Genomic DNA, 27,316 nt, shown 5'->3' with positions numbered 1-27,316 from the left:
AATATAATATTTTTAATGCCAAAGCATAGTAACGACAGAATAAAGTTTTACATTCTACATGAATTTTCGAAAGAAAACGATTCGAAGAAAAAATTTACATTAACAAACAATTTTATTTCGTTCATTGTACAAATATGCTACAGATGACGCAAGAGACGCACGCACACACGCACATGTGTGTATGCGTATGTGTGTGTCAGTTGCGAGAATGCAAAAATAACATAGCAGTAAAATTTTTCAGTCTTTTATGCGTGTAAAACGAGAATAATACTTTATCAATACTCTCTTTTTTCTTTAAAGGCCGTTTCGAAATCGCAGTGCGAGGTAAAAGTCCTTACAATTCTTGTTATATTTTGTACAAATGTAACGCGACCATGCGTATCGTACGTTTATGGTTTATGGCACAGTTTCCCGAATACGACGATTATGTTTAAAATGCGTGTACGCCGGACGAACAAACAGCAAATGTGAAATTCGAAAATCATCACCATGATTGAACTTCTGTCATTCCGTCATTTCCTTCTTTCATAAATTCTTTCTTAAAAAAATTTATGAAAGACGGAAAGATAGGCAAGACAAATTATCTATAAAAGTAATATATGATCTATTATGCTTATAAGTATAATAAAGCTTTATGTTTATATAGCATAATAATACATGATAATTGTCCAAAAAAAAAAGAGAAATTTAGATATGAACGCCAAAGTAAAAAATGCGAACAAACTCGATGTTTGATCTGATTCACTGAATGAAAGAAAGTTTGGCTGTGAATTTAATTTCGCATTCGCTGCTCATTCCGCGTACAGACGCCTTCACAGGAACTGTTTGTGTGCGTTAGTGATACGCCGCTTCTTCGTCAACACGGTATATACATTGTGCGGTGGACGACGTTTCTATTACAATATGTGAACGTTGTACGCGTGTAAAATGTACGCATAATCGATTATTACTAAAATCTCTGATTAATCCTGCTTGTGTATCTAACGTTATATCTATAATTTACATGTGCGTATGATATGTCGTCGAATTTGTCGATGCAATCCGGGAGACAACGATAACGCGATCGAGGCGAATGAATAAAATATGAATGCAAATCATAAAAGTGTCGTATAAAATGTTTTGAGAGGCAAATACTACTGTTTTTTTGTTTTTTTTTTTTTCTATCGCACCTGCCAGAAAACTTACACAGACACAAATACTTTATACATAAAAAAGATTACGTTTAGAGTAAAAAAACTGGCAGTGTTAAAAATTTAGTAACAAAATATATATGAGAGAAGCAGCCTTTGGTAACTGCCATGTCAATTGAATTATAGATAACATGAACATGCTCTATTAACTATAATAATAATAATACGAGATATACTATGATATCACAATTAATAAACTACAGATAAATGCTCGTATTAAAAAAAAAGAAAAAAAAAGAGTATTCGCTTCAAAGCGAATGTTTCTCCTTTACAATTATAGTCATGTACACTTCATCTTTTTAACGGATGTAATATCATGCGTACTTTCATAGAAATTATGCTTAAATTAGATATTTACAAAAACTACCGCGATAAAACTATCTCTTCTCTGTACATTGCAAACTATGAAAATGTAAGTAATATAGGCACGGATGGTATGATTATTATTATTATTATATATGCAGGTAACTTACGCGAATAATATTTCTCCTATCAGTCTAAAAGTCTTGCTACTTCTTGCTTTTGAGCTTGATAGTTGAACAATAATTGCTTTCTTTTCACGGTCTCATATTAATACTGTATATATTATTGTAATATCAAATATTACAATAATAAAACATTATTACATTATTAATAGATTAACTCTTTTAAATTACTATTAATATTTTAATTATTATAATATCAATTTATAACAATTAAAATAATTAATACTATAATAATATGCGATTATTTTTTCAGACAACTTTAATAAGCTTCTCAGCTTCTATAAATTAGCTGAGAAGATTAAAGGAAGATCACTTATTGCCATTATTATTAGCGTAACAAAAGTTTTATCTAAAAATTGGCCATTAATTAGTTATTTGTATAAAAGATCGATAAATTTAACGAATAAAGTAGTTCTTGCGTGTGTATGTGCAAAAGTCATCGAAAATTAACTTTTGTCACATTAAAGATTAATAAATGCAAAACGTTAAATTGTAACACAGAGGCGCCTCCATGCTCTGTCTCAGCGCGTTTCATAATTTGCCTTAATTCTTTGTAGCAAACTGTTATTTTACCACAGAGGACTACTGACGCATTTATGAGTCTATTGTATGCTAAATCTACGTAAGACTACTAATGATATATAAAAACATAATATATGCGTAAAAATGTAATATAAACATTCTGACTTGTGAAACGTCCAGCATACGATTTACTACACATCTTAGTAATTTATGCTGCTTTTTATTTTATGTAAATCCAATTGCTTATATATATATATGTTATGTCTTTACGTAAATTAGTATACGATAATCTTTTATGTGCATCAATACAAACAATCAAATTTATTAAAAACCGATGTATTTCTGTCGTACTTTTTTTATATTAAACCCTCAATCGCTATGATCGTTATGAATTTGAGGATCAAGAAATCAATGACAAAATTCTGAAACGCCGATAAGTGCGAAAGCGCCATAGTGTCATCTGTATTTACCTCGCGATTCATTTTACGGCACTGGCGACGGTGGCGGTGGCAAAGGACTGAAATACGTAGATGATCGAGAGCTAGGGGACGGCGGGCAGCTGATCGCCGCATCGCTGTGGTAAACAGAGCGCGGTGTGGGCGGCGGCGGAAAAGGCTCGCTCTCGTATCGATAGCGCGCCGGATAATTGCTGTCTGATTCGTCGCAGACGTCGGTGCTGCACGGAGTCGGTGGCGGCGGTTGATTGATGCTCCTATAGTGCCGATACGGCTTGTAGCGCGACGCGTTGCTGCTCGAGCATCGAGTCGAGCTGGCAATCGTCGCCGGACTTGGCGGTGGATTCAATGTCTCCTGGGGATATCCACCTGTTGAGCTGCCTCTGGTCGAGCTCGACGCACCTGTGAGAACAAGATGTGAAAATGTAAAAAAATATAGCGTACATTTTTTTCAGTCTTTCTGGTATGTAAAAGATGCAAATAATAATTTTACAATCAATTATTTTTTTTTACAGATATACACATTCTTTTAGATACACTACCTGTGATGTGACTGCGGTCGTAACTCGATCCGAGGCTACTACCATTCAGCATGGACATTCTTACAGCATCCATTCCACCCTTCAACCCGCTTCCTACCCCTCCAGATCCACCATCTTTCCTATTATTTTTCTGCGAAGCGAACATTGGCTTTACTACTCGATTGGGTTTTGGTGACAACGGATCTCCAGCCGAATCGTGCAGTATGTCGGGCAAACCTTCGTTTCCGGTAAACCTGATAAAATAATGATATCTTTTTTATACACAAAAAAACATTTGAATCTGTTATTTCCTACTTTAATGAAATTGATCTGAATTGTTGAATAAGAGTATGGTCAAAATCAATAACTTTGATCAATCAAATTTTGTTCCCAAAATTATTTAACAAAGATGACAAATTTTCTACATAAGTTTAGTATACAATAATAACCTCTTGCGGCAATAATAGTAGGTCAAAATAACCGCAGCGCCTACGAGTACCACAACCAGAATGACGATAACGTAAGTTATTTTCCTGGATTCGCCGCCGATCCCAGGTCCTGCGTCCTGACGATGCGGATTGTGTGGGCTCGTGCAAGCTGGCGGTAACTCGTCACTACCATCGGCGCAATCATCCCAGCCATCGCAAAGAGCTGTCCCAGGGATACAGACGCCGTTTCCGACGCACTGAAATTGCCCGTTTCGGCAGCAGTGCGCTTCGTCCGATCCGTCGGAACATTGTGGCGTTCCATCGCATACCCAAGACATATCTGCGTGAAAATAAATTACGATATAACAGTAATTTAATTATCGATTTATATATTTACGTTTATTAATAATTGATATTTGTATTTATTTTATTATTTATATTATATTTATTGAAAATTCTTCCAAATATTAGATGGCTAAATAAATATTCTCGACATTGGTCAATTTAAATTATTCAACAACGAAAGAAAGATCAAACCTACCGATGCAATGATTCTGACATCTGAACTGGTCACGCTTGCAAGATGGACATCCCAGTTCGTCGCTGCCATCCGGACAGTCCGTTTGGCCATCGCACTTCCATCCAGCTGGTATGCAGTCTTTAGCTGAGGCCGAGCTCGGCGCGGCGCAAGTAAAGTGATCGTTTCCGCAGGCGGGTGCCGCGCGGCAGGTGCGACCATCGTCAGACAGAACGAGAGACCAGGGACAAGAACAACGCGGTGATGACATCGAGGCGCCGTTATCGTCGACGGCGGCGCTGGAGGCGGTGTTGGTGCCGACGCAGAAGTGCGAGCAACCGCCATAGTCGTTGAAGGGGCTGCACACGTGCGTCTCCATTAGCAAACTCTCAGGTTCGTTGACTGCAATGAGATCCGTAAGCGCGCGACTCGTCGACATCAGTGTGCTACGCCTGCTTTCCGCGCCGGATGTGTTGTTGACTCGTTCGAGCACCTGCCACAGGAGGTAAATGAGATTTTCGCTGAATATAATCATAATTTAATAAATACATAATACAAGGGGAAAAAAATCAACTGAAAAAAAGGCTACAAGAATCAAAGCGCTAACGCAAAAAATTTCCTTACCAATTAGTACAGAATAATTTTTTTTTAAATCTAAAAAATTAAAATAAATATTTCTATGTGACAGAGTATTTCCTCGATGAATAAATAAATAAAAAACAATATATATATATATATATATATAGATATTAATCAACAATACATATTAACAATATTGTCACTCACCTGTGCGTCGCGATCGTACCAGTAAAGGTGATCGAAGAACACGGCCAGATACACAGACGAGCTCTGCTGCGTGATGGAGGTCACCAGAATTTTGCGATTGCCGCCGTGAAAGTCGGAACGCTCGATTTGCCTGCCGTACGCCCAGTAGACGGTGTCGGTGGCGGTATCGACCGCCAGGCCGATCGGTTGCTCCGGCAGATCGCCGGCAATCAAGTGACGCTCCTTGCCGTCCATCTTGCTCCGCATCACTCGCATCTTCTTACCCACGTCCGTCCAGAAGAGTAGCCGCAGCCGTGAGTGAACCGCAATGTTGCGCGGCTTCTCGCCGTCGACCCCTTTCACCACGACCCCTAGCGCAGAACCGTTGTCCAGTCGCGTGACGTTCACGGCATCGTTTATTATGCAGGTCCAAAAGAGCAATCGACCAAGCGGATCCAACGCGAGATCGAAAGGATGTCCGTTGTTACCAAAGGACACCACGACCATGCTATTGTGCTGCTGCTGCGTGCGGTTTTCGGGGGTGCGACGGATCGTCATAGAGCGACCATCAATCCAATAGATGTGCTGCGTCACCGGGTCAAACTCGATTGCGCGGACATTCTTCAGACCAGGGACGCGCAGCACTACATCCGGACAATCGTTCTCCTGATCCGGTAGGTATCGTGCTATCACGTTACGCAGGCTGTAGATCATAAAGTGCCGGGGCGCTGTACACGTCCGATTGTCGTGCGATAAGCTGTAATGCGTGGGACACGCACACCTGTGAGTAACGGAGGCGTTACCGTTCGGTCCCGGCAACGCGATGCAGATGTGGCTGCAGTTGCCGTTCATGATCGCGCACGGATTCCGACCGGCCTGTCGCGACGCGTGAAACACCTTCAGATCAGTCACCGAGTCTAGTCGGTCGTGAATTTTGGTGCGATTCGTCCCGGTGTTCTTGTCCGCCCGCTCGATGTGACCGGTGTTCCAGTCCGACCAGTAGATGTAATCGCGATACTGCGTCACGCTGAACGGGTAAGGTATGTCGCGCGAGATGATTGTTTCCTTGCGCCGCGTTGGTAGATCGTAGCGAACAATCGCGGGCGTGGAGAGATCGGTCCAGTACAGTTTGCGCGCAGCGTGCTCGATAGTCAGACTGTTTGCCTTGCCGATGTGCGTGACGATCGCCTGCCGCTGCGTACCGTCCAATAGAGCCTTCTCGATGCTGCCGTAATTGCCCCACTCGGCCCAGTACATATATCTGTGACAGATTTATTAAACTGGTCAGATCTAATTGTAGTCTTATTGTAGTTGCAGCAAGCTTTTGAGGAACAAAAAAAAACAATGAACCAAAAGTCGATGTCAATGTCACATAAAAAAATATTACAAAATGAAAATAGAGTAACAAGACATTTTTGCCTGATTTTTAAATCTTTTTACCGTTATATATATTACCCTGTTTATCCTGATACTTTGATCATGCGATGCTTTTGATTCACAGCCTCCCCCCCCCCCCCTTCTCAAGCTATTGTAGATTAATGACTTACCCTCTCTCCGGATCTAGAGCCAGGCCTCTGGGTTCAATGAGATTTTGCCACACGAGTACTTTCCTGCTACCGCTCTCCAGCCTCATCATTTCTATTCTGCGCGTTCCGGTATCGCTCCAATAAAGATTATGCGCGATCCAATCGAGCGCGAGGCCCTCCGGAGACTCCAGACCAAGATCGACCATTTTTTCCATGTCTGATCCGTTTATGAAAGCGCGTATGATGGCTTTTAATTTAACGTCGGTCCAATAAATGCGGTTCTCGCGCAAGTCAAAATCCAGCGCGCTAGGAAGCAAAGTAACGTAAATATCAGTTCAAAAATAGAATTTAAAATATTTGAAAAAAAATTATAACTGATTCGAGTAATACAAACTTTCTTCGAGCAGAAATTAACTTTTTATTTCCATTTCTCGAGCATTTCTCTCTTTATGTCTAACAAAATTCTAACAAATATACGAACAAAGTTCGATTAATCTAACTGATTAATTTCAAATACAATTAACAGAATATTTACAATACCATACATTTCAATTAAGCTTACCTGGCGTCTTTAATACCAGTGACGGGGATGACGTTGTCGTTGTTAGTATTCTCGATGCTGATCCGGCCGACATTCTCTTTCTTGGCGAACAGCAAAAAGGCGTCTGGCACGATACACGAACGTTTATCCTTAGTTAACTCATAGCCCATCTGGCAAGCGCAGATGTACCTGCAGTTTTTGAATTTTATTTTACAATTTTGTATATATGCAAATTGTGATTTAGTTTGTATGAATTACTTTTAATTAATTTTTTGTTTACTAATTATTTTTAATTATTTAATTTTTCCACAACTTTCCTTAATTAATAACATATCACCGATTAGAACTGCATCTTTATACAAAAACTATTGTAAAATATTGCGTTACAAAAGTTGTAAGAAATTGTGAGAAAAATTGATTTATCTCTAATAAATTATAATATAAGAAAAAGCTCATTTTGCACTTGCGCGATTTATCATCAGCATTGCAGAATTTCTTTGAAAATTTTATACATAGTTTCAACGTGTTAATCGATACGTGCCTGTTGTGAGGCCTGTTCAAACAGAGATGACTGCAACCGCCATTATCGCGCGCACACGACGAGTTACTCTTCTCCAGCTGACGGAGGTGCACGGCCTTGATTCCCATCACATTGGGCATTTGATCGATGATGACCTCGCGATCGCTGCCAGTGAGTTTGTGCGCTCGGTCGATACTGCGTCGTTGCCAGTCGCTCCAGTAGAGATAATCGCCCATCAGGCTCAGACCGAATGGATGCGGCAAATTGTCGGTGATGACTTCACGCCGGTCGCTGCCATCCATGTTGGACATCTCGATCTTGTCGGTCTTAGCGTCGCACCAGTAGAGCCTCATACGTTTGAGATCCAGAGCGATATCGTTTGGCCAGACAATGTCCTTGCTAATCAGCAGTTTGCGTTCGCCACCGTCGAGATTGCTGCGCTCAATCTTAGGCCGCTTCTCATTCCAGTCGGTCCAGAACATCCAGCCGAGCTCATGCGCGACCGCGATTCCCCGCGGTTCAACCAAATCTTCGTTCACCACCACCCGCCGGTAAGTACCATCCAACCGCGCCACTTCGATCCGATCCGTCCCGGTGTCGGTCCAGAACATGTTGCGCGCGACCCAATCGATCGCGATGCCATCCGGATTCGCCACCTGCAAAAATAACAGTAGACACCTTTCTAAAAAAAATGTTTAAAATGATAATGTTATATAAAATACGCATAATATACGCATATTTATCTGTTTTACAAACAAATGTTGTTATTTTCGACAGAACAGCATTAAACGACGAATGAGAATAATCGCTATTTTATGTACCTCTGTGCTGATTACGTCCTGCTGATTGGAGCCGTTGAGATAGGCGCGTCTGATAGCGCGCGCCTGTTCGTCAGTCCAGTACAGCATCTTGTCCACGGGATCAAAGTCAATCGCGATCGCGTGCTTGAGACCGACGAGTGGCAGCACAAAATTGGTATAATCGGGCGAGTCGAGAGATATTCGGTTAATCTCGTTACGCTGGACAATTAGTAATATTTCCTGCGGGCCCTGAGCACACGTATAGTTATCGAGTAGTTTAACGCCCGTAGAGCAAGCGCAGCTGTAACCGCGTGGTGCCATACTCAACAAACACAGGTGTGAGCAGTTGCCGTTGTTTCGCCGACAAGGATTGTCGCCGTGGGGCTGTCGCCTTGCGTTCCAGACTTTGATGTCACCTGAAAGAAATCGATGACACATAAATACTATGAGAAATTTTGAATGTTCACAAAAATCAAATATACAGAAAAATAATAAAAATGTTATTTAAAAGATTAACAAAAGTAAAAAAAATTTTAAATTAATTCTTAGATTTAAAGTACTGAAAGAATATTATATATACATATATATGTATATACACAATTTCTAGGATTTTAAAGAAAGAACAGAACTGTATGCACCAGGAATGTATTCTCCATGAAAGAGTTCCCGCTGATGTGACTGCGACTGTGTCATGTCGTACGAATGAATGCCCCAGGTCTTCCAGTCGGTCCAGTAGAGTCGTTGGTCAAAGTATGTGACGGCGAACGGATAGTCCAAATTGCTGACGATCTTGCGCCGCTTGTGGCCGTGATAATCCATTTCGGCGATAAAGCGCAGTCGACCATCCGCCCAATACAAGAGCTCCCTATCGTAGTCGACTGTTAAACTATTCGGCCAGAATATGTCTTCAGACACAATAACTTGGCGAGTGCTCGGATCGCCGTCCATCGCAGCACGCTCAATCTTTGGCACGTCGCCCCAATCGGTCCAAAAGAGGATGCTGCGCATCGGTGTCACGACGATTCCGCGCGGCTGATAGATATCCGTCCAGAAGAGCACTTTCCTGTTGCGGCCATCCACACTGGTCACTTCGATCCGATTCTTCTCACCATCAGTCCAGTATAGCTTATCTGTATACCAGTCGCAAGCAAGACCATCAGGTGATGTCAAGCTAGTATTTGCCACTACGGTACGTTCACCAATATGTGTGCCATTAAAACGCACACATTGTATCATCTCTAGAACACTGTCGGACCAGCAGATCAGCCTGCGCTCATAATAGAAGTCCAGTGCTGCACCCTCCGACAGATCCTTGACAATGATATTGTTACTGCGCGATGCATTGGCAATCCTGATATCTTTATGAGTGGTAAAGAGAAAATTGGGTGTGCCTGAAAAATGATAACGGTAATAATAGTTTATTTTGTTTGTTTTGCATCTCCTAAAAAGTATGGAAAGAAAGTTGAAGAATAAGATAAAATTATATTAAAAAAAAATTTTGGAAAAAAAAAACAGAAACTGACTGATAAATAAATAAATAAATAAATAAATATATACATATATATATATATACATGATATATGTAATACACATATTAAGTAATAAAAAAACCATACTACGGAAGAAAAGAGATAAAAAGGAAGAAGAACGAGTAGAGAATGACAAAGTAAAAAATGGATATTTATCTTAAAAGATAAAAGAAAAGCATGCAACAGATGCTGCTCACCATTATAACAAAAAACGCCGCTGCTCAGAATGCAAGCGACAGATAACACGCTCCTCGCGAACATGACCGTTTTAATCGCGAGACTCAAGCATTCTCGATCTCGCAACACCAGGTTGCATTCACGCGATGGTGTAACTACGTTCGCGTATCATCTAATCGTCATGTAAACAGTAAAAAGCTCTAAAAACAGCACGATGTTCACCTTCCTCGCGTCTCCAGCCATTCAAGCGCAACGAAAAACCAAACAATCACACATCACCTCAACATACAATGACGCGACTTTGCCATCGAACACGACAAATGTAGAAAGTGAAGTCAACATTTGACAATGTGGACAAATAGTTCTTGTCTCCGATATCCAATAAAAAACTTTGTTTTCTAGGAACAAAAAAATAGATGTTTTTTATTGGTCATCGATATCGAACGCAATGTAAATCTTTCTTAAGCCGTCAAGATTTTCGATTGACGAATCAGACGGCGTCTACTATTCAATGGCTAAATAATATCGCACAGCGTCGCTAGATGATGACGTACGCATGTCGTTCTTTTGGTAATAATTCGCATTGACTGCTAGTTGTTCGTGTTATCACCAATTATCATGCGTGATAACGATATGCATTCGCGAGTGTATACATGACTGATCGTTCAACCTTGACAAAGACTATCGCGACGACGAGGACGAGGGTGCCGTGGTGGCACGCATTGAACAGCTGATTGACATATCGACTCGCATCACGCAGAGTCCAAATCGGCGGTCGTCATCTCTAGTCACAGGCCGTCATGGCGGGTTTTGTGCTTCGGGTGAAGGCCAAATCCGGTCAAAAGGTCGTCAACGGTCTCACAGCTCACGATAAGGTGTCACAGCTGAAGGCGAAGCTCGCCGAGCTCACCGGCGTGCCAGTAGCTAGCCTCCACGTGCTCACTGGCTTCCCGCCGAAGCCTGTCGACCTGAATGCCACTGACGCAACTATTGAGCGTGTCGGCATCGTCTCCGGGGACACCCTCATCGTCGAGGAGAAGCAGGTTTGTTACACGGCACAATGTTTATCCCTGTGAAATTAGATGAAAAAGGTACGAACATAGAGTATCACTTTTTTTTAACATCTGCATATTTAGGTAAGGTGTTATGTAATTTGCAGCTGCAATTAATATTGAAATCGTGGTGGCGGTTATTTCGACTGTTTTCAATCTTTAACATTTTCCTATTTTGTTCTAAATAATTATAATTTTTACATATTCCAGTTTGTATTTGAAATTATGAAACTTTTAAGTATAATGCAGAATAGCACATTTTAATTTAACCATAATATTTTTAGTTTAATTTAAGCAAAAGAGGCTGAAAACGAAGACAGAAACTAAAATTGTTTAAAGGAAGAAAAAAGTAAACAAGAAGTTCTATATACATCAAAAAATCTGAAGAACTAGATTAGACATTTTATTTTGATATTTTAAAAAGATACGTTTATCTGATTTATTAGCTAGTTATTTTAAATGTAATTTTTTTTTTTTTTTTTTTTTTTTTTTAAAGCATATTTTCTTGTCAAAATTTTAGATACAAATATGAAACGTTGTGCAGAAAAGCTGAAAATGATTTCTTTCTTTAATTTTATTCTCATTTAAGTTGCAACAACAAATAACAATTTAGTTTTGTCTCATTAATACTATATTTAGTTATTTTATTTAATTTTAAAAATCAAGAGATCTCCAATGTGAACGTCACATGCAGATCGTGTCCAATGGACTTGAGCAGAGGCGCGACGATTTTGGCCGATCGCATATTGTGGACCAGGAAAGTTTTGTCAATGCGCCTGGCGTTCTTATGAGAAAGGTTGTGCCTGCGGATAATTCCTGCCTCTTCACCAGCGTAGGTTATGTCTTGAATGGTAAGTAAACTCCAGAAACAGCTAGGAAATTTTAGATAAAAAACAAAACAATCTGAATTTTTCTATACTTAGAATCATCATGATAATTATTTAATATATGCTTTCTCAGGAAAAGTGGACACTAGTTGTGCCAGCTTTATGAGAGAGATCATAGCAAACTCAGTGGCAGCGGATCCAGAGGAATATTCCGAGGCGTTTCTCGGCAGACCCAATCCTGAGTACTGCAAGTGGATCCTGAAGTCTGATTCCTGGGGTGGTGCTATCGAGTTGTCAATCCTGTCCAAATTCTATGGCCTGGAAATTGCGGTGATCGACAGCATCAACGCGATCATTAACAGATTTGGGGAGGATCAGCACTATGCTCAACGAGTCTTTCTCATATTCGACGGTATCCATTACGATCCGCTTTACCTGGAGCCACTTGATGTAAATCTCAGTGTTTCACTACAAACCTCACAGCTCCGTCTACTTCAATTTTTATCCGATCTTCTTTTCCAGGGCGGTAGCATCCAAACGATCTTTCCTACCGAAGACGAGAGGATGTTGCTAGAGGCAGCTCAGCTCGCGAGGGAGGCAAAATCGAGTCGTCAGTTTACGGATGTTCAAAAATTTACACTGATGTGCATTGATTGCAAGATCAAACTGAACGGACAAGCGGCAGCACAACAGCACGCTAAAGACACTGGCCACAAGAATTTTGGCGAGGTAGCGGCGTAGCCCTGCATCATCACACACACATACACAGCCCAATTTTATTCTGATTATCTTTGACCCTAAACAGTAAACAAGCGGCCTTCAACATTTGCTTCTTTGGTCTGCAAAAATTAAATTTACACATTATTCTCATTATATACTATTGTAATTTGAACACAAGCACTTTATCGCTATAGATTCTTAATGCGAAACGTGATGGAAGGTTTCATGTATGAGAGAAGAGGAGAAAACATGTGATATTATTTGTGTAAAAATTTTATTGAACATCTACTTGTTGAGCTAAATTATTAGTAATTCTATTCTAGACAATTGGATCATTTTTTGCTGATATTTTAAATTATATTTTAGGCATATTTATGCAATATATTGTTATATTTATATTAAAGTAATTGTATTTCTAGGAAAATGTTTCATACTGTTTAGGATTAAAGGATTGCCGTTTTGTAGCTAAGCGTGATGAGCTAGTAATGTTTTCTACTCGAGCGAGCCGTTTGCTGATAGCGACACTTTATCATTAGTGCGGATCATTGCGGTGCACTACCAAGGATTGTTAATACGCATAATACACGGGTTATTGACTTTTAAATCTTGATTATCAATATTTCTGATCCCAGACCTCAAGAATGACATAGTGACAAAATATTAAATTTAACTGTTATAAATATTTGTATTACTTATTAGTATTTTTCACAAAAATTTGCAAATTTACCAATTTCTATATTTGTAAAATTTTAATCAAACGTTCAAAATTTATTTTTACTTATTTAACTCATTTAAAGCTTTTTTTTAATGAAATATCCTCTCCCTTAAGAAAAGAAAAATCTATTGAAAAATGTTTTCTGGGAACAGAGACATTACTCAGTAAAGTTTAAATTATTTTATTAGACGTTAGTTTATATGTTAAATGTATGAAATTATTGGACTAACAAACATCAATTCCGAAATAACCGAAGAGTACACCGCCAACTTTGAACCAACAGTCATGGTACGTGAATATCTAGATGTGATGCTTAATATAAAATTTTTACCCAAAGATAGCTATCTTCAAGTTCTTATCGCACATGTGGATAAGCCTTTACATCATCATGCTTGAAGATATACGAGATACGGAATTAATTTAAATTTGTCAGCTCTGACGATCAGTACGTTAGCAGCCGTGGATGCAGTTGCTTGGTTAAGTTATCGGGTGCGGGCGTTATACACATCACCGCGTAAACACGCAGTCGTTGCACACGTCATACGAATACGAGAGGATCGGCCGTCGACGCTACGCGTCAATCACGACGTTTCCTCGTGCGCCCGATTGTGCGCTGGGGTTATGTGAAGCCGTGCGAAACGGTAAAATGTTGCCGCTGGCCGACCGGGACTACACGCTGACAAACAGGTGAAGATGGAAGATGACGCTGACCTCAGGGAACGGTTGTTTCACAACACCGTACGGGAGAATATAGTGAGTACACCTATTTTTATTACATTTTAACGATATAATCTCTCGAATGCGCGTAAAAATCAACTGTAATTCCCTGCGATAAGTTTGACGCAGCGCTTCGCGAAAATGCTCCACACGCTCCACGTCTTCATACGGTCGAAATAGTGCGCGATTGTAATCAACAAACTACATTTTCTTAATCTATATAAAACTTTATATTATATTCATCTACGAGAATAGAATCTAATTTACATACAGTTCGATTTGTAATGTGAAATCGAGTTTCCTATACATTCAACGTGCAAAAATGAGGCTAGAAGTTTCTATAAACTCGTCTGTTGAATTTTCTGCGCTACGTTTGCAGAAAATGAGCTATACTTACGTAAAAATAAACTTTAAAATATAACATTTATAACTACTTTAAAATATAAAACAGCAAAGAGTCCCGTTTATCGAGTCAAGTCGACTTTGCTCGTACTAATTACCCAATTGTGAAAATGAGGCTTATCGTACAGCACAAGTGATAAAGCATCGTAATTGTCGGAAGAAACGGGCGATTCGCCGTTATTTGTCGACGTGGATCTTAATAAGGTTTGTTTATTTGTTTTAATGGAGGAGGGGCGAGAGGGGGGGGGGAGACGCCCCACGTCCTCATTCGGTCGAATGCCAGATTTAAAATTCTGCACGTCGCATTTTACAACTACAAAGTAGCGCTACTCTCAATCGAACATATTTTATTTTATAAACGAAATAATAAGCGATATTGCACAAGCAGAAGGAGATAGGAAGCTTCTCTTGGCGATACAAAGAGGCATTTTTATAAACAATAGGACGTACACGTCAGTCTTTTGTTTGTATGACATACTGTTGATTTATTATTTTTGTCTTATTTTCGTCTACTCGACTTGGACGCTAATAGTAAAACACCGAAAATGAAGCTTTGTAATTTGAGGATTAGTCGTGAAGAAATACAAAATTCAACTTTGTATTTATCTGTGACAACAAAGCGTAAATTAGAGGAACGAAAGAAAAAGCTGAAAATAAAAGATTTATCGGCGGATAATTGTCTTTCGCAATATTTTCAGAAAAAAAGATTCCAAATTGATTAAGGAGTTCTCGCAGATGAAGGAAGAGCCGCAAGATAAGATATCTGGGACACCCGATGTATATCGAGTTGAATTACCGCATTTTTACCTGCTGGAGTCTTTCTTCGTCCTTCTCGTCGCCGTTAACTCCAAGGAGGAATGCCAAGCGACGCGACGACGCCCCATGCCAAGTGCATTCACCCGGTGAATGTGTTTCGCAGATGCAAAACCGATGCGTGTAGGAAGCGCGTTTTTTGTTGCACACATCATCGTTTTACAAACGACGACGCCGAGAAAACCGGTCGCTTCGCAGACTCGCAACGGCTCCTGAAAAACTCTGAAAGAATTACAGGACTATACGTGTACGAAAAGAAACGTAACTTTGAATTAAACAGGGAAGAACCATGATGCTGGAAAAAGACAGGATTCAATTATTTGGCTTTTTCTGATTAGAAATTACAAGAATTGTCATGAAATATGTGTAAAATTAGGAAAAGGTATGATTACCGGCTTTTTCAACGTGCATTCTCTTCGACTTTTACTTCTTTGGAAAGTATCGTGAAAGCATGTTCCACTTTTCTTCTCGCGTCTCAATTTACTAAATTCGTGGCTTAATTGTCTTGTAGTTTAGTTGTTTCACGCCCGAAAGCAATTATCGCGCCTGGAATGGCAATGGAAAAGAAGAGGAAGATAAAGAAAGATAATTTATTACATTATCGTCATATTGCAATGAGAGACGATGTATCGTGATAAATTTACACAACGAATAGACTAAAGTACCTGCGAATAAAAGCGTAATTGTGGAGAACAGCTGCGGAGCCTATCTTGCAGAAAACTTGCGAAGAAATGACAAGATAGAGAGAAAGGAAGAAGACGTAAAAGATTCCGTCGCGTCATCCGCTGGCTGTTTGATCGATGATGATGATGCGCGATAAGTGCGAACAAAAGTAAAAAGAAGAACAAACCATGGAAACACTCCGTTAACCGAGGTCAATGATAAAAAATGATACGACTGATAACAGTAATCTATTATCTTCCCTTTTATCTTTTCGAATGCATTGTCCTTATTACGTTAGCGCGAGAATTGATTTTTTTTTTAATTAATTACAGTTATTATTTATTTATTATTCAGCAGTTTATGCTATATTATTTTTCTTATTTGAAAATTTATTTTAAAAAATTGTAAGATTTAGTTTGACTTATTCTAAATTAAATATAAATTGTATGGCGCTTTGTGTACGTGCATTGTTCTCGCGATTACTCGCTTTGTCCCGCTTCCAGCCTATTCTCAGCTCTCTGCGAGAAGAGAACGTCTCTTGGCAACTGCGACACCGAAAATGTCGCGCGCGCGCGTGTGCATACTTGGCTATTTGTCCGTAATTATACGGGCTCGGCTATTACATCCCATTCCCGGGCGAATTAATACGTCAATCGCGTATGTACATAGTGCGAGTATAGTTGTTGTAATGACGACAAACAGCAAAATCTCGTAAATATCTAAATGTACATGTACATACGCGCGAAAGTTAAAGGCAAGGAGGCACGTACGGATTAGCGAGTAAATAAACAACGTACCGAACGAAAGAAAGACAGAACGTGATATCGATCGGGAATAAGCGAATTAATAAATGAAACTGAAACGTGCGCATCAGTCAGCAATTCGATCCGTCACTTATGTGCAAGTTGTTTGTCATGCGAGGTCGATCGTAACAAGTGCGGTTTTGCAGAAACCTTTGTATCGCCACTTATGTCAATCAAAAACTAATAGAACATCACAAAGAATGTAATTTAAATATAATTACTTCACTTGCATTTAATATATTAATAATATAAACATTTATAATGATATAATTTGTACTTAATTTTTATTGAGTATTAAAAATAGATAAAGATATATTTTATGTTATCGGTAATAAAAAGGTACATTAATGAAATACAACGACGGAGACGTATCTTAAGCTTGAATTCGCTATAGGGCTTCGTTTACCAACGCATTTTCGGATTTTCCGGCGTTATAGGTGTTCGGCTAATCGCCTTAAATGGTATTCAGCGTTATTTACGTAATGCCAGATGCGACGATGCGATTTCTGGGGAAATCATCGGGCGTGTGTATTAATTATCGCGAATTGGAAATCAAAAAAGTTTTTATTTTTCATTCTTGCATTCATGCATTTTTTGACATAGAATCGAAAGCTCTGTAACCATTTAAATAGCCAAAAAATTAATTTACGATATCCTTGCAGATATTCCTGTTGCTTTTCCTGCTGCTGTATATCTCGAGTTACGCGCTAATTGCGCGTTTCCGACGTAGGGACCGCGAGGATTATTTGTCGGTGGACGAAGATGAAGCCACCGTGTACAGGATCAGCCTCTGGCTGTGCACGCTCGCCCTGGCAGTCTCCATCGGCGCGACCCTCCTACTTCCGGTGTCGATCGCCAGCAACGAGGTGCTCATCCTCTACCCAAACAGCTACTACGTCAAGTGGCTCAACAGTTCCCTCATCCAAGGTGAGTGTAAAAATGATAACATTAACAATGCGCGATCTCGAATGATCCAGAGAAAAATATATTCAACGAGTTATTCAAGATACAGATAGTTAGATAAATAGATAGACTGATCCTATTCTGTTCTGGGACAGCCATTTAAAAATGATTGCTATCAAATTAAGATCAAAGATGAAATGTAACACATAAAAAGAATTAATATTAAAAATTAATGAAGAGAATGAAGAAAATTGAGCCAAGAGATTTACATTTAGTTTACACTTCTGTGTGAACATCACGAAGTAATGAAACGTTTGCCAACGTTTTCAGGTCTATGGAATCATGTATTCCTGTTCTCGAACCTGTCGCTCTTCGTGTTTCTGCCCTTTGCCTACCTCTTCACAGAGTCGGAAGGTTTTGAGGGCCATAAAAAGGTAAAGCAGAACTCCGTGACGTGCGTGTGATACCCGATAACGAAGCCATGCCCTTTTTCGTAATTGTTTCTTTATTGTAGGGCGTGATGGCGAGGGTGTACGAGACCGTGACGGTACTTTGTCTCCTGGGCACTCTCGTACTGGGAATAACTTACGTCCTGTCGGCTCTGTTAGATTATCAAAATTCGAGTCTACACACATTGCTCAGTAAGTACAGGCGCGTATATAATTGCGCACAATTTATTATGCAATTAACAATCAGAGCGATAAGATAATCTACATTACAGATTTGTGGAGTTATTACTTGCGTTTCCTATACTCCTGCGTCTCGTTCGTTGGCGTGGTACTGTTGTTACGTGAGTATTTTTTTATTGCCCACGCAATAAAAGAAAATTTTCAATTAAAAAATAGTGCAAATGGTTTGTTGCTTCTCCATAAAGGTCTATTTCAGGGAAATGCAACTAGATGTTTTAGGGGGCCAAATGTCAAATTAGAGGTAACATAGCGGGCCACAAAGAGATCGGCGAGCAAAAAAAAAAAGGAACTCAACTACCTAAACGATCTTGAAGATGCAACAATATCAATACTGTTTCCTACATACACGCATTTTTTATAGAAAAGTATTTTCTCTCGTAACGTTTGTCATTCGAAAATACACTCCGATAAAAAATAATTTATACGTAAAAGTAAAAAAACAATTCGGCGCTGTGCTTTAATAATTCAGTTTATTTTTCTTTCTTTCTGGAGGTCAAGCTTGAACGTCACGGGCAGAGTTGCCAGACTGGCAGCTTTGATCGAGGGCCGGATTAGAAAGCCTCGCGGGCCGTCAGTTGCGTATCCCTGGTGTATTTAAATAAAATTATTGATTTTTAGTCTAAAAACTTAAAAGTTTTTGAAATCGGACGTATAAAAACTCGAGTCCAGATAAAAAATGTATTGAAATTATTGGCGACTATTTTAATTCATAAAATTGAATTTAAAACTCTGTAATTCTGTTTTCAATCTTACTTGACAAATACGACAAACTTTTTGCACCAACCTAATATATATTAATATTTGAGAGAGCGTACTCACGTAATTGTTCTTAGTGTGCACTCCAGTGGGATTCGTACGATTATTCGGCGTGGTAGGATCGTTTCTTGTTAAACCCCAATTCCTGAAGAACTTGGATGAAGAGTTTTTCGCGTACAAATTAGAAGAGGACTGCATCCGGAGGAGGTGAGCGCTTCTGTCTTTTATTTCGAGATTTGCAAGTGTTGTAAATTGCTATAAATTATATTATCATAAAGTGCAAAATGAAAAATCTATTTGAGCTAAACGCAGATGGTAGAACAAAAATAAGGGAATGTTGAAATAATTAATAAATGTAACCAAAAAAGTTATTTAAAAAATCAAATATAAAATGCATAATTATAATTTTTATTTAAATTAATGTTTTTAATAAAAAATATAGTTATAATATTCACGATACAGCAACTAAAGAGTAGTTTTATGTTAATTCAGCCTCTGTTTATAGATTGCAGCATGTAAAAGAAACGGGCAAGTCTTATGTTTCGCCAGTGCCGATGATGTCGTCGATGGCGGCAGGCTTATCAATGCAGGAGGAAGACGAACCACTATTGAGTGTGAATCCAAATTTGCTGTGCCTGAGGAATGGTGCCTTGCAAAAAGGTCTTTCTCAACGATTGGACGAGGTGTGCAGGCGACGGCAGCTACTGGACCAGCAGCGTAGAACTTGGTGGGTTCGGCGCACGCTCCTTTATCCGGTGGCGATGCTCGCGCTGCTCGTGCTCTCCACTGCAACCGCCTTGTTGGCTGTGCAAAACACCCTGGAATTGCTAATAGGCATTAAGGCACTGCCGTTGAGCACGAGGGTTCGTATACGCCAAGTTTTTTTATCCTAATCAGTTAGCTATTAATTAAATAAATCAATCAATGAATTGATTCATCTCTAATTCTTTCGTCTTCCTCTTTTTTTTTGTAAATATAAATTTTAATAATTAGATTTATATTTTAATAAAAAAATTTAGAAATTGTTTTAATTTATGCAACTAACATTTGTACATTTCTTTTCGACAGCAATTTACGCTCGGTATCAGCTCCTTGTCCAAGCTCGGGCCCGTCGGTGCGACCATTGAAGTGGCGGTGATCCTCTACCTGGCCGTGACAAGCGCGATCGGCCTGTACGCCTTGCCGGGCGTGAAGCGGGTGCAACCGCGGCTGCGTTCCACGCCGCTTACCCATCTCATCGCGAACTGCGCTCTACTGCTCGTACTCAGCTCGGCGTTACCGCTGTTATCGCGGATACTAGGTAATTGCACGAAACACAAGAACGATTTCGTATATAATTATTATGTAATTGTAGAATTTTTTGTAATTCTTCTCATTTGTTCTTTCTTTAGGAATGACAAATTTTGATCTGTTGGGCAACTTTGGACGCATTGAATGGCTTGGCAATTTCAAGCTCGTACTGCTCTACAACCTGATCTTCGCGACGGCAGCAATCGGCTGCCTGGCCACAAAGTTCACTGCAACCATGCGCAAGGAATTCTACGCCCGTCTAAAGAGTAGCCTATTGAGCATCTTCAGGAGTGCCACTCCCGCCGCCGACGCGAGGAAGAGCTCACCGTCGTCGGGGATGTTTTCTACAAAGGACGATTAGACTGATTTGTTATATTATCATGTAAATGTAATAAGCAGAAAGAAAGAGAGAGAGAGAGAGAGAGAGAGAGAGAGAGAGAGAGAGAGAGACAGACAGACAGACAGACAGACAGACAGAGAGAGACAGACACACACGTCAGGACCTTGCGAAAGTTTGCCTGGTTTCTAAGATGCGTATTGGAAAATTGCGAGAGACTCTCCCGAGCTTTCGAGTCATTGACATCGCATGTTGCAAAAGACTCACAGAACTCTCGAATTTATTTACGAATCTTTAGACACGTTAATCCACTTCAATGCTATTGAATCAGACTCTTGGATCGTTAGATTCCTACGTGTTGCATCGAGGCCTTTGCATTCTCGTGTACCGAGACTTCACGTTTCTTTATTTTTTTTTTTAATTCTTAAGAATTCTTGACACTGTATTTAAATAGAGAGCGTCTTGTACCGTGTCGGAGATTGGCTTTTCCAGTTGAAGCCAGTTGGCTCATCAAGCACCCACTTTTTTCTCCGGACACTTGCGTGTTTTTATCTTCGCACCGTCGAAAGTCATCGACGAGCCAACGAAACTTTCGCGAGAGCCTGAAAAGTTGATTGCTTAGCGTCGATTAAGCGTACGAGGCTGAGTGTGATTGTCTGCAATTGAGACGCGCGAGGCCAGTTTAAAAAAAGACATCGTCTGGCAAGGACGACAAGGCAGTCATATCTGTAATGCATATAGCGCTAAATATTTATTTATTACGTTAATACTATTTTTTAGGAAGATATTGTGTCTGGGTGTAGACCCAATGTCGAATGAGCATGTATGTGTGTGTGCATGTATTATAATTGAACGATTCGCAATAAGACTGCAAAGAAGGACAGGATCTAGAATATGCATATGTAGTATGTTCAAAGAAATTTATATACCGCGAAGAATCGATCCTTCATAGGAGAAATCTTGTATAAGCCTTTATTTGCTTTTAAACATCCTCATTTTACAACGTTTTTACAACTTCTGGTCGTCGCAGTTGAATACAGAGGAATAACACAACTTGAACTTATAAATAATAAATTTTACTGGCTGCTTAAAAGTATAAGAAATAATTATTATTAAATTAAAAACTTAAACCATTGTTTTTACTGACTATGCGAGGTACAAAATGTTATTAGACTGAATGAATTGCAATAAACCGAGATTTTAAAAGCTGCCACGACTTACTTTTCTAGTTATGTAAGATGTACACGTCGGAATGGATCCATACGATTTCTGAGACATTGCGACAAAGTTATAAAAGAAAAAGAATTAATAAAGGAACGTTATTTATTTTCGACAAACGACAAATTACAATAACAATTTCAAAAACGCCTCTCTCAATAAAAAAACCCAATATCAAAATTTTTAAATTGGATCTTTTTACAATATTATTTTACAATACAACAAATAACGTTTTCGTCGGTTTATTATTAATCCTATTAGTTAAAACTTTTAAAAAAAGTTGGAATATTATCTTTGGATTTGCGTCATGTTACAGAAATATTTACATTGTAGATATTAACTTCTTAACTAGCGCAATTTTTCCAACAAGTCATAACTCTTTCGATCTAACCTAGTCATATAACATACGTGATAACAAGCAGATACCTTTTATATAGTTTTAAAATTGTATAGAGCACGATTTTTTATATTTGAATTAAACAGATACAGTCGATAGTATGCAGAAATGTCAATTGTTGGGAAATTTTGCGTTTAATTTTAAGAAATTAACAAGATTGCACTCACTCGTCCATGATCTTCAATCCATGCTTGTTCATATGGCCGACGATGAAATTTGCAGCAATACCATAGCGTACAACTTTATAATAGCCGGGTTGCGATAAATCCACGACGGTGGAACCGATTCGGCGGCGTTCGTCGCTCTCTTTCCGTGTCTTCGATGAACTATGGAAGATGCCATCAAGCTCAGGCCAGAGTGCCTGAAACTCCTCCGGGTGCAGACTGCTCAGTTCGCTGCTAATGTTAGCGCTAGTAAGTGCAAGCGGGCCGACCAACTTCGCGACGCTACGTATGAATTTGTTGTTTGGCACGCGAATGCCCACGCTCTCGAGACCCGGATTTAAGGCTGGATTCAATGCACTTTGGCGCCGCAGACATATCGTGTATGGTCCCGGCAGAAGGGACTCCAACAAACGAGATGGCACACCGTCTAATATGGCCCAATCGCCTATGTCCGTAACGTTGCTTAGACAGATCGCCAGCGGTTTGTTCTCGTCGCGCCGCTTGATCTCGTACAGTCGTTGAACAGCGTGCGTATCCGAGGCTAAGCCAGCTAGGCCATATATCGTATCTGTGGGAACTGCAATCACCTTGCCCTGTTGCAGCAACTGCGCTGCCATTGCTACACTCCGGTCACCACCACAAAACCAATGCTTTTCTGTTGAATCGAATATTTTCAACTCATTCTTGGCCTTGATCATTTTAACTTTCATGGGTCCCATACAACTAGGATTCATGATGCTTCGAACACCTCGAAAAATATGTGCCTGTGGAGAATAAAAATATTATCCAGTAAACACAAGCTAACAGTAACATAATGTCAATGTTATAATTTCCGACTCAACAATGTAACTGCAATATAACATGCCTTGTGCATAACAATTATATTGTTGAGTGGAAAATTATATCATTAATAATAAAAAAAAAATTTTGTATTGTATATGCAACAACCATTTCTCTCATTTGGAAGAAAAATCGTGTAAATCGTGTAAAATTCATTATTTGTTAGACTTTACAAATGTGCTCTTGTCTTGTAAGAACAACTATGCAGATAAATTTTCGCGAGTCAATTACAAGATAACAATTACATCGTTTAGTTTTTCTTTTTTTAAAAACATTATTTAAGAATACTATTCACAACTAAGAAAATTTTTCAATATACTTCTAAAAATCTTAGGTTTTTTCATGTAAATTGTCTTCCACGTGAGTGATTTAATCTCTTGACGGAAAAAAAAGGTTAGGTTGCGTCACCCTCTGATTTTTCCGGAAACGCTTTTCTCTACATGGTACGAAATCCTTTTTCCAATTGTCACGTACCTGAGAATTTATGGGTCGACTCGCCACGTGTGACCACATGCGTGATCGCAACATTTGTAAAACAAAGTCATAGGTTCGTCCGCAGATCTTATTTGTATTTGTTTGACATACGCGCGTGGATGCGAACACTTGGGGCAACGTTCTTCCGTTGACTCCAAGCCAGCATAAGCGGCTTCGGTAGTCACGATATGCGTATCCGTCAGTTTGCCCGTGAAATAAGTGCGCGAGGTAACCCGGCCTCTAATTTTCCAGATATACGGACACGTGGGACATGCAAATCGATTGCCGTCGGGATGCTCCTTGAATCTCAAAAGGTTAGCACAGTATCGACAAAATCGCAACACCATATTTTCAAACGACGAGTTTTTCTTCGTATTTATGATTTAAATCTATTGAGCGAATACTTCGATTTAATTATATTTGTATATCGCGTTTATCTTAGCACAAAAACACAAAGTGAACGAGCTAGCTGACTGCGTGACGCGTGCGAAAATGTTTTAAAAATATAACCTTGAAAAGAATGCAATTTCACGTGCTCATATTGCAAACTTAAGAAATGTCATCTACCTACAATTTCAAGTCTTGATATTTCCAGAAAGAAACCTGAGAGAGGCCACGCTGCCGTTTTCCGTACGACACTTTCTCTAGGCCGTACGCTAGTGACGCACGTCCATTTTCGGCCGGCTTAGGAACTAAATAGCCACGTCCATTTTTTGCATCGGTCAAAAAGTCACGTCCATTTTCTGAGATGGTTCATGTCCATGTTATATCCACAAGCAAAGCTATTTACGTCACGCGTCCTTGCCGTGCGTTAGACTGTTTGATTAACAGCAGCGTACAACAAAGAATCAAGCGTTTTTTAATGGAGTAAGGCGAATCGCTTGAATATTAAAGTTCCCATATTCGAGACCTGCTTTTTGCAACTTTTTTTTCCTTTTTTTGCATTTTTTTTCAACTGTATATAATTAAATTAATAAATTTAAATAAAGTTTAATAATAAAATAATGTTAAAATAATGTTAATATGAAAATAATATTTAATAAGCTTTTATTGCAGAATTGTAAAATTATATAACACACATATCTATATGCGGAATGTATGTCTGTTTAATAAATTGTGGCTGTAGCACGGATACAATCAACTTTTTATCGGCATTGAAAGTAGATGTTATTCTTTTAGGGTGAAATCAGATGATACGGAAAAGAGCTGCGGAACGGAGAGTGCGTCATTGAAACAGCCAATCACAGCTATGCGACGATTGTATTCCGCAACTGATTGGCTGTCTCAATGACGCACTCTCCGTTCCGCAGCTCTTTTCCGTATCATCTGATTTCACCCTTACCGACATCGAAAATGGATGCAACTCTTTCATTGACACTGAAAATGGACGTGACTTTTTTATCGGCATGGAAAATAGACGTGGCTATTTAGTTCTTAAAGCCTTGTGTCCACGATGCTAGAACTCAATCCGAGATCTCGGTCCGAATCCTCGAACAATAATATTTATACTTGGCTGAATATAGTTAGCGTTGTAATCGAGTTACGATTCTTTACGATGATTTTCTGATCTATGTTATAGAAAACTCATATCTTCAAACAACCACCAAGTTGGTTTATAGATATCATCAAGTGATGCACCCATTGAGTTCTATAACATACTGGAGCGAGCCTTCCTATCCCGAACAAAGAAAACTGCGTCCGCAATTTAGAAAAGGACACATATAGCAATGTGAGAATTTCTGTCTCTTTTTACGTTTTATTGCTTATGCTGAAAACATACGCTGACAAGGAAGACTAGCCTCACGTAAATCTATCTGTCTTTTTCGACCGATGGAGACATCCCCACTCCTGAAAGGCTCGCTCCAGTATGTTATAGAACTCAATGGATGCACCGCTTGATTTTGAATGTTTTATTTTATTTAGATGGTCCAGATATTGTGATCTTAAATTATTAATTTTTTTTTTGCAATTTTAGTTGTTAATGGTTGTCCAGTTAATTCTTTGTACTGATTACAGATTATCTGTAAAGCTTGATCTCGTTTCATACGATTATGATAATCAACACTTTTTGTAACATATAAACAAGGATGTTGTTGATATAACATTAATAAAATTTTAACATTTTCCTTATTATCCATTTTTTATTATAAAAGAAGTTTTTTCTGAAAATCAATTTTATATATTATTATACTTTTCTTGAAAAATAATATATATATATATATATAGGTTATAATATATTTTTAATGTCTAATTTAATCTGCATTAAAACTAATAATAACTACTTATGTAAATCTTATTAATTATTAATCTTATTAATTTATTTTATTTAAGAATTATATTTTTCTTATTTTTTCAATTCTATAATTACTTACTAAAATATTATTTATATTGTTCACAGTATCTAGTATCACTATAAGTATCTTATATTTTGTCTTGACAGATAGTAAAAGAAACTAGTAAAATCTAAGGGTGCTGTCACATACAGCCCGTAATCCGTAATCCGCACCGAAAGTCCGCAAAAGTTACTAGGTATTTCGTCCGTAACGTTACGTGTGTTTTTATCTCCTTGTGTCCCATGGAGCCGTAATTCCATGAAATTTCCGTAAAAGTTACTACAAGTTACTAGTTATTACTAGTAATGCTTTTTCTAATTTTATTTATTTAACTAAATTTGACGATTTAATTAAAACTTTTGTTAAAATCATAATATATTCTGTAGTTTTCTTATGAATAAAATACAAATAAACAATTATAATCTGTTAAATAAAAAATAGTACTACCGTTACGTCTGTATTTACGGCTCCATGGGACACAAGGAGATAAAAACACACGTAACGTTACGGACAAAATACCTAGTAACTTTTACGGACTTCCGGTGCGGATTACGGATTACGGGCTGTATGTGACGGCACTCTAATAACTCGTACCGAAAAAAATGGGACGCAATGCATTTTTTCGTTTGAGCTTCTTATTCGAGTTTTGCATCCAAATTCAGTGTGTACATGATCCGAGTTCTAGTAACTTTCTCTTAGTCCGAGATCTTGGACCGAGTTCTAGTATCGTGGACACAAGGCTTCACACACAAAATGACATAACTGCATATGCATAGCATAAGACCGTTTCGACCAATGAGCATGCTATGTAAATCAATATGGCGCCTTTATGCTAGATGTTCATTGGTCGAGACGGTCTTATGCTATGCATATGCAGTTATGTCATTTTGTGTGTGATGGCCTTTAGGGCTTATCACATAAACATATGCATAAGGAAATTGATTGGTTCATTTTCTTATGCATTTGCTTATGGACCAATCAATTTCCTTATGCATATGTTTATGCGACTATACAAGTTTGTCTGGATAGGCTCTTACACGTGAAGCTAAAAAATTCTTATGCCCGTATCAGACTATACATTAAAAATTGAAATTTGACCAATTAGAACAAAGAACTTTTAGCTTCTTTTGTTTCGATTGGTCAAATTTCAATATTTAATCTTCAATGTGTAGTCTGATACAGGCTTTAGGCCGAATATCTACTGAGGCCAAATTCCTACTAAGCGCG

The 27,316-nt window shown here is 38.8% G+C and overlaps 4 protein-coding genes and 1 long non-coding RNA gene across 9 annotated transcripts; 2 read left to right on the top strand and 3 right to left on the bottom strand.

The window, feature by feature from the left end:
* Positions 1 to 93: 93 nt before the first annotated feature.
* On the bottom strand, positions 94 to 10,278 carry arr (low-density lipoprotein receptor-related protein 6). Of its 2 annotated transcripts, none has more exons than XM_067360420.1 (11): positions 9,997 to 10,278; positions 8,900 to 9,661; positions 8,292 to 8,686; positions 7,492 to 8,126; positions 6,972 to 7,139; positions 6,431 to 6,715; positions 4,905 to 6,144; positions 4,143 to 4,611; positions 3,623 to 3,941; positions 3,195 to 3,427; positions 94 to 3,054 (listed from the first exon to the last, which is right to left on the bottom strand). In XM_067360420.1, exons 1-11 carry the CDS (start codon positions 10,058 to 10,060, stop codon positions 2,681 to 2,683), a joined length of 4,944 nt encoding a protein of 1,647 aa, XP_067216521.1. In that variant the 5' UTR covers positions 10,061 to 10,278; the 3' UTR covers positions 94 to 2,680. The 2 variants fall into 2 exon arrangements, with proteins under 2 accessions (XP_067216521.1, XP_012222698.1); XM_012367275.2 differs by having other exon boundaries at positions 8,909 to 9,661; positions 9,997 to 10,277.
* A 209-nt stretch (positions 10,279 to 10,487) lies between these two features.
* Positions 10,488 to 13,179, top strand: Yod1 (Yod1 deubiquitinase). Of its 2 annotated transcripts, none has more exons than XM_012367277.2 (4): positions 10,488 to 11,019; positions 11,723 to 11,879; positions 11,989 to 12,305; positions 12,378 to 13,179. In XM_012367277.2, the coding sequence occupies exons 1-4, from the start codon at positions 10,777 to 10,779 to the stop codon at positions 12,594 to 12,596; spliced, it is 936 nt and encodes a 311-aa protein (XP_012222700.1). In that variant the 5' UTR covers positions 10,488 to 10,776; the 3' UTR covers positions 12,597 to 13,179. The 2 variants fall into 2 exon arrangements, with proteins under 2 accessions (XP_012222700.1, XP_012222701.1); XM_012367278.2 differs by having other exon boundaries at positions 10,797 to 11,019; positions 11,695 to 11,879.
* A 155-nt stretch (positions 13,180 to 13,334) lies between these two features.
* On the top strand, positions 13,335 to 21,872 carry lili (LMBR1-like protein). Its single transcript, XM_012367276.2, has 9 exons — positions 13,335 to 14,043; positions 17,351 to 17,615; positions 17,922 to 18,025; positions 18,106 to 18,232; positions 18,313 to 18,381; positions 19,114 to 19,243; positions 19,542 to 19,899; positions 20,105 to 20,336; positions 20,428 to 21,872. Exons 1-9 carry the CDS (start codon positions 13,984 to 13,986, stop codon positions 20,685 to 20,687), a joined length of 1,605 nt encoding a protein of 534 aa, XP_012222699.1. The 5' UTR covers positions 13,335 to 13,983; the 3' UTR covers positions 20,688 to 21,872.
* LOC137001487 (uncharacterized) lies at positions 13,905 to 16,188 on the bottom strand. The gene is made up of 2 exons (XR_010891498.1): positions 15,888 to 16,188; positions 13,905 to 15,768 (listed from the first exon to the last, which is right to left on the bottom strand). It is a non-coding gene; the product is annotated as an uncharacterized lncRNA (long non-coding RNA).
* Tcs1 (Threonyl-carbamoyl synthesis 1) lies at positions 21,622 to 24,643 on the bottom strand. Of its 3 annotated transcripts, none has more exons than XM_012367280.2 (2): positions 24,328 to 24,643; positions 21,622 to 23,206 (listed from the first exon to the last, which is right to left on the bottom strand). In XM_012367280.2, exon 2 carries the CDS (start codon positions 23,174 to 23,176, stop codon positions 22,442 to 22,444), a length of 735 nt encoding a protein of 244 aa, XP_012222703.1. In that variant the 5' UTR covers positions 23,177 to 23,206; positions 24,328 to 24,643; the 3' UTR covers positions 21,622 to 22,441. The 3 variants fall into 3 exon arrangements, with proteins under 3 accessions (XP_012222703.1, XP_012222702.1, XP_067216532.1); XM_012367279.2 differs by lacking the exon at positions 24,328 to 24,643 and adding an exon at positions 23,757 to 23,960; XM_067360431.1 differs by lacking the exon at positions 24,328 to 24,643 and adding an exon at positions 23,602 to 23,726.
* Between the last annotated feature and the right edge of the window lie 2,673 nt (positions 24,644 to 27,316).

This window comes from Linepithema humile, chromosome 8, assembly GCF_040581485.1.
Source record: "Linepithema humile isolate Giens D197 chromosome 8, Lhum_UNIL_v1.0, whole genome shotgun sequence".
Lineage (NCBI taxonomy): Eukaryota > Metazoa > Arthropoda > Insecta > Hymenoptera > Formicidae > Linepithema > Linepithema humile.
Note: the sequence above shows the minus strand (reverse complement) of the source record. Positions and strands in the feature narration are given on the sequence as shown.